Source organism: Crassostrea angulata, chromosome 7 (genome assembly GCF_025612915.1).
Source record: "Crassostrea angulata isolate pt1a10 chromosome 7, ASM2561291v2, whole genome shotgun sequence".
NCBI classification, from domain to species: Eukaryota; Metazoa; Mollusca; class Bivalvia; order Ostreida; family Ostreidae; genus Magallana; species Magallana angulata.
Window position 1 is genome coordinate 4,829,638 of NC_069117.1, and position 10,536 is coordinate 4,840,173.

The 10,536-nt window shown below is 33.3% G+C and overlaps 1 protein-coding gene and 1 long non-coding RNA gene across 3 annotated transcripts; one reads left to right on the forward strand and one right to left on the reverse strand.

Moving 5' to 3' along the window:
• Positions 1-225: 225 nt before the first annotated feature.
• Positions 226-4,615, reverse strand: LOC128155399 (serine/threonine-protein phosphatase 6 regulatory ankyrin repeat subunit C-like). Its single transcript, XM_052817090.1, has 3 exons — positions 4,082-4,615; positions 1,765-1,863; positions 226-1,188 (listed from the first exon to the last, which is right to left on the reverse strand). Exons 1-3 carry the CDS (start codon positions 4,380-4,382, stop codon positions 821-823), a joined length of 768 nt encoding a protein of 255 aa, XP_052673050.1. The 5' UTR covers positions 4,383-4,615; the 3' UTR covers positions 226-820.
• On the forward strand, positions 4,217-6,327 carry LOC128155400 (uncharacterized). Of its 2 annotated transcripts, none has more exons than XR_008239596.1 (4): positions 4,217-4,344; positions 4,798-4,896; positions 5,375-5,456; positions 6,195-6,327. It is a non-coding gene; the product is annotated as an uncharacterized LOC128155400 (long non-coding RNA). The 2 variants fall into 2 exon arrangements; XR_008239595.1 differs by having other exon boundaries at positions 4,852-4,896.
• Positions 6,328-10,536: the final 4,209 nt, after the last annotated feature.

A 10,536-nucleotide genomic window follows, 5' to 3' on the forward strand; every position in this document is an offset into this window, starting at 1 on the left:
TTAAAGTAATTATAAAATTAATATTTTTTATTGGAACTCTTTATTACGAGGAGATACAAAAAAGATTCTCGAGGAACGTGTCGTCTGACCTTAATTTAATATTTATGTCATATGGGCATAAAAAAATGAAACATGTATCTATTATAAGTATTTTCATATATACCTAACATAAATTGCCAGACATGCCAGATTTATGTTTTAGAACATTAACTGTTTTGACACAAATGTAGAAAATTCCTTTAATAGCATCTCCGAAGTACATTAACAGTTAAATATGAAGTCAACAAGTCAAAAATGGCTATTGCTATGTAGCAAATGGAGTGTTATATAGTAACACAGTTAAATGAATGCTATGGTGATTTGTCACAATATTATCTCTGGTTTATAACTCGTATTTTCTCGTAAATATCATCACGACAGTGCTTCAAAATCTGGGTTCTTTTCACCAGCAAAAACATCCATAAAGCAAGTGAAATCTATGTCAAAGCAATGATATCCTGTTCCTTTTAACCTATTGCCTTTGCGTCTCCGTTGTGTGGATGATTTAAATATTTTGTTTGTGTGGATGATTTGATTATTTTGTTTGTGTGGATGATTTGATTATTTTGTTTGTGTGGATGATTTGATTATTTTGTTTGTGTATATTATTTATTTTGTTTGTGTGGATGATTTGTTTATTTTGTTTGTGTGGATGATTTGATTATTTTGTTTGTGTGGATGATTTGATTATTTTGTTTGTGTGGATGATTTGTTTATTTTGTTTGTGTGGATGATTTGTTTATTTTGTGGTTGTGTGGATGATTTGTTTATTTTTTTAGCGTTAGTTCGAGGTGTTCTGGTCCTTTTTCCCGGCGCTGGACGAACTCCGTTTCAGCGTTATCCCTAACTTAGAACAGATCTTGTCCACCACGTTAGGTTTTACATTCACGGCTTCTAGTTCCTCTTGTGTAATCCATTTCTCGTCTTTTTTCAGGTCATAGCCATGTTTTACAAGTTTTCTTCCTATGTAATAATTTGGCGCTTTATTTCCCCTCAAAGCTATCAACATGGCCGTGTGTCCCAAACGATTGTGAATGTTTACGTCACATCCAGCTCTGATTAAATATGCACAGGCTTCGTTTCTGTTTTCTTGAATTCCTAAGAGTAACGCAGTTTTACCAGTGCAATCTCTTTCGTCCAACTTTGCACCTAAAACCATTATTAAAATTTTATCTGAAGAGTCATGTAACCGTTCAACAAAGACTTGAAATATTGATCATTGTAATGGATTTAATCATGGAATATGGATAGTAAACGACTCATAAGTTAATATAAAACTTAAAATAAAAAAAATATATATTGTAGACAGAATTTTTTCAGCACAGAAAAACGTCTTGAAAGTTTTGAAATGCAACAATTAATTATGTTTTAAAAAAAAAAATTCTACAAAAAGCTTTATCTAGAACTTTTATTGCGTGTCAAATTGGCCTTAACCAATCAGCCGTTCTGTATTAAACTTAATTGAAAAAATGACTTTAGTATATATATATATATATATATATATATATATATATATATATATATATATATATATATATATATATATATATATATAAATAATCTTCAAAGATGACTAACTACATTTATTCAAGTTCATAGAAGATCAGGTGATTTATGTTGTTTGTTTACCTTCCTGCAACCTTACCAACACGCACAGTAAACACGCATGCCATCCCGTGACCTTAAGGCAGCCCACGCAGTGTTTTCTACCTATATCATTCTTACCTGCTTTGTGAAGGTATTTGACAAGGTCAATGTCATCGTACAGTACGGCTCGCATCAAAGGTGTCTGTCCCAGAATTGTTTTTGCATTCAAATCACACCCTGTAAAAAAGGAGAGCAATTTTAAACAACATTTTTGACATTAAGAGGGCTCGAAGGTCAGGACCATTTTAGGCTATATTTACCTCCTTATGAAGAAGAACTCTGTATAAAGAAATTTTAAAGCTAAAATATTAGAATTTTTCTTAATTAAATGTTAGTTTATAGACAAAAATATCACAAGTCAAAGTTTAAGGCAGATTTGATGGTTAAATTGTTGACCAACCAGCCTCATACACAACATCTTTGCCCACACAACATTAACTGAACTATCTATCATTTCATATTTGTTTAGTTATTATAACAAGACATGTAATTGAATCTATTTAAATTTGTATGCATTTCTTGATGATAAAAGACAATTACCACTTACATGTATAAATTTAACCAGTGTTTCACTTTAACTGAGTCATTTTGCTGTCATATGGATTTTCCGTCCATTTGCATGACTACTAATTGATATAATACAAACAAAAGAAAATCTGAAAACTGTCTATAGCCTATATTCAGAGCTTTTCTTTATATCTCTTATATTTGTATTCTAATTGGTTTAAAGGTTCTTTGTCTATGATTCAAAGGCTGTCAAAACTGATTGCTATTGTAGTGGAAGAAGAAATATATTTTTGATTTGCGACGACATATATTGCTTCAAAATCGTGACACATCTTTATGAACAGCTGTCAATCGAAATAAGAGATAATCAGATTATGTTAATAATTCACAAAATAACAAAACTTCCTCTCACTCATATACATGGAATTGTCAAGCATTGAAACAGCCTTATTACGATGTAAATTCATTTTGTCAACTGCCAATTAGCGACCGAATCCAAACATGCATAACTAAAAGATTAGATATGATGATGACCAGATGTTGTACATAATTTTATTTGGTAACACTCTGTGACTACGTTCTAATGTCAAATCCACCCATTAGGGAAAAAATATTCGCGGAAAACATGACCACACTATTTAGTAGAGCATGTTGGCACTGTGTGCTATTATAGGGTAATCGAGGGCTCTAGACCGACATGGACTGGCTGATCAACTTAATGTGAGTCTGAAGAGGTCGACTCTGACCATCAGCTCATGACCTGGAAAGAACTTGCACTTGCCCAACAGCACTCAGCTTACTGCGACAATAAAAATGTCAGTCCTAGATAAATTGTCAAAATCTCCATTAATGTCCGGAACGTACTTATGGAGGGGTAAACAGTTTATCCGCAGTTGTATGGCATGACATGCCCTATGTACGATGCCGATAGGGATGATTCTGCAGGAAAGGTTTATAATATACTATGTACGTTCTTGATATTGATACGGGATGTTGCCTGCCATAAAAGTCCTGCTTATTAGAAGTTAGTTTTTGTCCACTCCAATCGAGTGGATATGAGAGTGGGTTTATGTTTCTTTTTTATTGTTTCTGAACACGTATTTAGATCAAAACTACACTTTTGACAATAAAATGCAGACACTAGGAAGCAGAGACATTTATTTGTTTATTTATCATTAGATGTTTATTTAAATTAAAGATACGATATATCTACTAGTACACCAGCACAGTCACTGGGACAAAGCAAACGAAAAATACCACGTGATTAATGCCGACTGCGATAATGACCAAAAATGAGTTCCAGGTTTTGCATATCCTGGTACGCTACACTGACGATGACTTTGATAAACAAAGGGTAATTAGGATGAGTAATCAACGACAGGCTAATTTTAGACTGCTACATGATAGGTTAAAGAGATGCAAGTACCACCTAGTTTACATAAAATGAGATATCGTATATCTCGTCACCAAAGGAACGTTCACCAGATATGATAGCTAAAATTACAAGACGTCTTTAGATTAATTTTCCTTACACTTTCCTACAAAGGGATTCATAACACAGTTCTAAGATTTGAAAACGCTGTGACGTCATAATAATAAATTAAATCTTAAAGACTGACTTTGGAGCGTCATGAAGTAGTTTTGAATGACCTCCAAATGGCATTTCCGGTTACATAAACCGAATATATAGAGTAGGAAAGTTTTGTACAACGTAATTGAAACTTTACACTATCTAACTCTGAGGCATTGTATTTTACTTTGTTGGCCAGCTGAAAAATATCATATTTTATCGTTCTGATGTAGTGTAAAATAGGTTATTTTCCATATCAATCTCTGTACGAGGTTTACTAGACCAATACTTATAATGGTTAACATTGGTGATAAATACCTTTTGCGATCAGAAACTCGACGACCTCTAGGTTTGACCTCTCTACGGCCTCATGGAGCGGAGTGATCCTGTAGATATCCCCTTTGTTGACATCTGACCCCGCGCTAAACAAACGTTTCGCCTCCTCAAGATCACCGACCTTTGTGGCGTTGAAAAATGTGGTCCGACCTTTGGCGTCTCTTTTGTCCAATATGTTATCCGGGAGTGATCCGGCGGAATCCGAACGAGTGAGACGTTTCTTATTTATGAGTGGGGATTGAGAGGTGAGACTCCAAGAGGAGGGGTATGACGTGAGGGTCATGTCCCCCTCCCCTCGCCGATCCTCCCGTGGGGTATCCGTGGTGAATTAAGTCGTTAATCCAGCAGAAAATCACTGCTAAACCTGAAATATTTCACTGATCCGTCCTCAAAGGATAATGAAGAAAGTTTGATTAAATTTTCTTTTCACGAGGAAATAGAGAGCGTTCGTTAACACAAACCGCAGTATATTTCAGGGCAAATGAATGCAACAAGTAGAAATTAATACACCGCTTACGGCATTTTGTCGTTTGCCGAACGTAGATTAAGCCACGCGGAACTGGTAACTGTCATAATTTAATCATAATTTATTAGCGACTTCTTTTGTCTTTGTTGTAAAATAATGATATGCAATAATCCTTTGGTTTTAACTTATAAAAATATGAAAAATTGATGTATTTTTTCTTGTCTTAATACAGTAACCTGATTTTGATCGATATGATAAGGAGATGCATATACATACATCACTTCAGATTGTTACAGTCCTGCCCCGGGCAAAGCTGTGGACATATCATAAGGTAAAGCTAAAGATGTGCAAACCACTAAGTGGAAAAATAATTACTTGTTCTGTTAACATTTGACTGGATGAGCCCTGATGATAAATACTGCCCTGAAAATAAGAGGCAAGATTGTTCAACAAATCATTAATTTTCCAAATAATGATTTTTTCAAGACGAAACGTTTTAATTCTCATATTAATATAAATATGAATTGTGAAAAATTATAAATTGACAGAGTTGATCGATTGATTTTATTCCAGTTCAATCATTGCGTCGCAATTACGAAGAATCGTTCAGAAAATATTGCATCATTACAGCTCGTGCAAGCAAACGGCCTGGCCAAATATCCATTTTATTCTTGAACCGATGTTGTTTGTAAATTTTTAAGACTTCCTCTTCCTTATTATTGTTTTCTTTTTAAAATCTGAATTTATCTATTAACAAAAAAATCCTTTTCTTTATTTTATGGTTTCAATCACAATGTTTATATTTTTAGACACCACTGGGAATCCAGGCACACAACATGAAGTTAATAAATAATCCGGTTCCGGTTTTTGAGTTATTCTCTCCAACACCTCGTGAGTTATGAGAGTAATTTCTAATGCTTTCAACCTCACGTGGTTTAAGATAACATACTGTGTTGAATTAAATTGTGTGTCCGTTTTTTTTATGGAATAAGCTATTATTCTTTGAATATGATTAAATGACAATTCTGGTCGGGCGTGATCAAATCCAGTTAAGTCCCATAGGCCTCGGAACCGGGGGGGGGGGGGGGGGGGATGGGGGCTGGGCTTAGCCTCAACCCCCCCCCCCCCCCCCACTTTTTTTGCAAAGTTAGACCTAACCAATAGACACATAGCATCATAGAGGGTTCAGCAACCACCCCCCACCCCCACACACACACTTTTTGTCACAGCAAGTATAATTGTTCTTACCTTGAAAAGATTGAAATATTGAGAAGTTTGACTCATTGGTATACGGTATACTTCCCTCCCCCCCCCCCCCAACCACTGAGTCCTAAGGGATTTGAAATAGATTTGATCACGTTCAGACCATAAATATCACCTTATAATATTTAAAGAATCATTCCTTAATACTTATATTAACTGATTTTTTATCAATCATACAATTAAATATCAACATTTGACATGTTTTTTTTTATTTTCATTTCGTATAATTATGCAAACACCGCCTACGCTTCAACGGTTTGTCGTTAACGTCATTGATGAAATGTATTGAACTATACGTTACAAATATGATTTGTTGTGTTATCACAAAGACACAGAAAAATAATATATTCTTACATTAACTTACAGAAAGAATCTTCCATTGCTTGAAAATGTAAACGAATCCTGGCGTTGACAACACCCCTGAGCCTTGGCGCATATAGATGCATTAATTGCTCCAACTTTGGTATTGATCTTATTATATAAACAACCTTGTATTAAATTTTTTAGTCTTGAATAAATATCTTCATTCATGCCGCCTTCATTTTTGTTGATTACATAAACAAAGAATCAGGTGGAGTTGTAAACATTAATATTGAGGTGGATTGGTACTGATCATGATTTGAATAGACTAAGGCTGATGTTTATTGAGGATTTGAGTTGTCAAATTCGGATTATTATAAAGCTCAATGACGTGAGTACTAAGTGTTCTAAACACAAACATTTTATATGATATAAATTATAAAACAAAACAATCAATATTTTTACTTTATTATACTTTCATGTTAAATACTGAAATCTGATTGGTTAAGACGCAGTTTATAATCTTTTCCTTTACCATCAGCGTTATCAACACACTTGGCAACGGGTACACACTATTTATTTTATTATACTGAATGTCTTAATATTAGAGATTTTTTTACTGCTTTTATATAGAAATGACGTGAATTGTACGCCGAACCGTACGCACATAATTTACGCGCATGTAACAATATATAAATAGTGCCTGTTTGGGAGGGTAACAGTTGAAATTGACACCTCGAGAAAACTATTGTCAACCGACGCAAAGCTTTTATTTTTTTTTTTGTTTTGTTTTGTTTATACCTATAGTTCCAAAAATAATTGTTTACCTATCCAAAAAAAAATCATGAAATTCATAATCCGTGGTGGTGGTGGTGGGGGGGGGGGGGGGAAGTATACCGTATACCAATGAGTCAAACTTCTCAATATTTCAATCTTTTCAAGGTAAGAACTTGTTTTGTTTTGTTATACTTTCATGTTAAATACTAAAATCTGATTGGTTAAGACGCAGTTCATAATCTGTTCTATTACCCTCAGCGTTAGCAACGCACTTAGCAACGGGTAACATTACAAATTGTTACATGCGCGAAAATTATGCGCCTACGATTCGCTGTAGAATTAACGTTATTCCTATATAAAAGCAGTAAAATTTTTTTAAAAATTAAGACATTCAGTATAACAAAATAAATAGTGCCTGTTTGGGAGGGTAACAGTCGAAATTGACACCCCGAGAAAACCATTGTCAACCGACGCGAAAGTCGGTTGACAATGGTTTTCTCGGGGATGTCAATTTCAACTGTTAACCACCCAAACAGGCACTAAAATGGAAACTCGGACTTCATTTTTCAGATTTTGTTTTTCCGCTTAAATTTTTTAGCGGTACTATGATAATGACAGTTAAAATTTAATTTGTTGTCAATATATTTGAGAAATAAAGTACGAGTTTTCGTGAGTATTGCAGAATAACCTCCGATGTCGAGAAATGTTGTATTGAAATATAGAAGCCGAGGCGTTAGCCGATGCTTTTATATTTCAAACAACATTTCGAGACCGAGGAGGTTATCCTGCAACATTCACGAAAACTCGTACTTTATTTCTATTCTACTAACAGCCCAGTATTTCTACAGATCGTTTCTTCTATAGAGGGACGATCTAGATAATTTTGACGGCTGTTCCGTGTAACCCCAATGGTTTTGTTATACTCTGTCCCGAGTTTTTGCTTCCACCACTTTTTGCTTGATATTTCAATAATAGTAAATACCTTTGTGCTCAAACTACGTTCATCCACTAATATGAAAAATGTCCAGATTATCTGTTCTGAAACGCCCCCTCTACCGCTTCAGGTTTCAATACATATCCAAAAATTGAAAGTCTATGGAGATTTTGCATTGCATCAGCCATTAATAAGCCCGGATGATAATGTTAAAAAATTGCGCGAGTATTCCGAGTGTATTCCGAATGGAGAAAAGATGTAAAGATTTCCCATTACAAATCTCCGTAAGAAAATTGTTTTCGTTCCTGTGAAATTTATGAGTGAAAAGGGATACTTGCTCAATGAAAATATCTTGGATATAATCCCTTTCATCGATTTCAATTGTATTTCTTTCACAGGTATGTGTATTTTTATTAAAAATCATCAAAAAGTGATGGAAACAATAACTTGGGACAGACTATAGTAATGTTTTTATATGTATCGATCAAAGGAATCACATGCAGACGACATAATTTTTCTTTGGATTTTTAATACTCTTTACTTATTTATAAAATATCTTTGAATCATGTTCCTAATATTTTAAGGGCAATTTAATACGATAATTACTACTACACGTTATATATTTTATGTAAAAACACGCAGTGAAAATATGCTAGGGAGGTGCTATGAACAGCCGCATTGATCTCTTAAAAATAAACAATTGAGGCAATACACATTGTTTTGACTGGAACTAACACGTGAAATTGACGTAATTTTAAAACTTTTTACGATTTGAAGTTGTACTTTTTAATGGTCAGTGCAAGACAAATAGGTATTTCCGATCTGATAATTTACTGATGACGTTCGTGGTGTATTGGAGAATAATGTCCGCGGCATCTCTTTGATCTCGCCAATAACTGTAGTAGAATCTTGCATATTTGTTTTTGATTTAACTCACTTATTCATTATGATAGTCGTATAGCACGCAATGCAAAAACATTGACTTCATATGAATTTCATGCCAGCAGAATAAGGTGAATATAAGTAGTTTTATACTGCAAATGATTTATCATCATGCAGTTTTAAAAAAAATTAAACCGAATAAAAAATGGGTAGTAGTTTGAAAACCTATAGAGGAAATTCGGAATTTTTGAAAGACTGTAATGAAAATTTAATGCTTTGTGTTTATTTAGTGCTAGTGTCATTCATCAACTGTTTTTTTTTCATTTTCTAAAGAGTTTGATTATTTGTATATTTTCTCAATAAGAACATCTCAATCATAGTGAAAAGTTTTAGGGGATTTACCTGAACATTTCATAAAATGCTAAATGGCTATAACTTACAAAGTAAGTAATTGACCCACTTTTTTTTGAAAGTGAAAAATAAAATTACAGTCAAAGGTTTGAAACATAGAATAGATGGTTTTTCATAATCATCGGAATTTTTTTTTACTTCTGAGTAAGCGCCAACTTTAAGAAGGACTGGCTGATCGTGGATATTGGACAGTTATGGAACATTTTAATCTCATTGAGAAGAAAGCGCTGTTAAGATTTAGGAAAATCATATCGAATTTTAAAGTTTAATATGTTTTTCTTTTACTTAACGATATTTTAGATAAAAAAAATATTATCCAAACATTCAAGTTAGACATCATGGGTAATTTATGATCACTTAGTTTCAAGTATTTAGATTCAATTTTACACAAACCAACAACTGGGATTCAAAGGGGCATAACATTTACTTAGAGCCAATTAAAAAAAAAGACTTTCTTGTTTTTTGATTATGCATGCAAACCAATGTAACCCACTTTTGATTGAATCTGCAATTAGGCTAATATCGATTGACCAAAAGAGTATGAAGCTCATTGAAAATGAATGAAGATGAAAGAAAACATCAATGCAACACTACAATTCATGATGTCACAATGCAAGCACCCTAGTATAATCAGATTTATGAACAAAATGCTTGCAAAGGTCAAAAACAAGTACCTAAAAAGTTAAAGTTCTTCATTAGAATATATACCGTACAGGATGTTAAGAAATTGAATTTTTTAAACAGTAGTCCTTTGGTTGAGTTTAAATTTAAAAATGTGGTCTTTATCAATTGTGATGGTCTTTCGATTTAAAATATATAAAGCCTTTTGCAAAAAGTGTTTTGTGCCATGTTTAGTGCAAGTAGACCAAAAACTTGCAGAAATTGCTTTTACCAAAATTAGTAACGTCTAGTGTTCTTGTTGCATTGTTTTGATATTGAAAAATTCTTTTAATTTCAAGGTCATTGCCAAAGATGATTAAAATATCATTGCATGTGATCATACATTTTCTATCGTCAATGATATTTCGACCCTTCACTCCAACAATTCTTGAATCCATGACCCCTAGGATTTCAGACAGGTTTTCTTGTATTTCTTACCATATGCTGATATTAAATAAGTTTTGTTGTATTTCTATCTAAATGTATAATGTAGATTTAAACTAAGATTTCGTATATTTCTTTTTATTATTAATTTTGAACTTTTTTTCATTTATCTCTATAGTGTAGATTTGAACTGTTTTCTTGAATTTTTCCTTATCATGTAGTGCGATTTTTATAAAAAAAATTCTAAATAAGATTCTGGGTAAGAAATCAATGTAGCCCCCAAAACCCCCTCCCCCAAAACCACATAGCAAACTAAATGGATAAAACATATCACAGTTTTGAACTAGTGCTTCCATTCTA

Bases quoted from the DNA above. Each gene is read 5' to 3' on its own strand.
- LOC128155399 (XM_052817090.1), bottom strand. From the start codon at position 4,382: ATGACCCTCACGTCATACCCCTCCTCTTGGAGTCTCACCTCTCAATCC. The intron at 1,864-4,081 runs GTATTTATCACC...CCTTTTTTACAG, and splicing joins CGAGTTTCTGATCGCAAAAG to GGTGTGATTTGAATGCAAAA. The intron at 1,189-1,764 runs GTAAGAATGATA...TAATGGTTTTAG, and splicing joins CAAATACCTTCACAAAGCAG to GTGCAAAGTTGGACGAAAGA.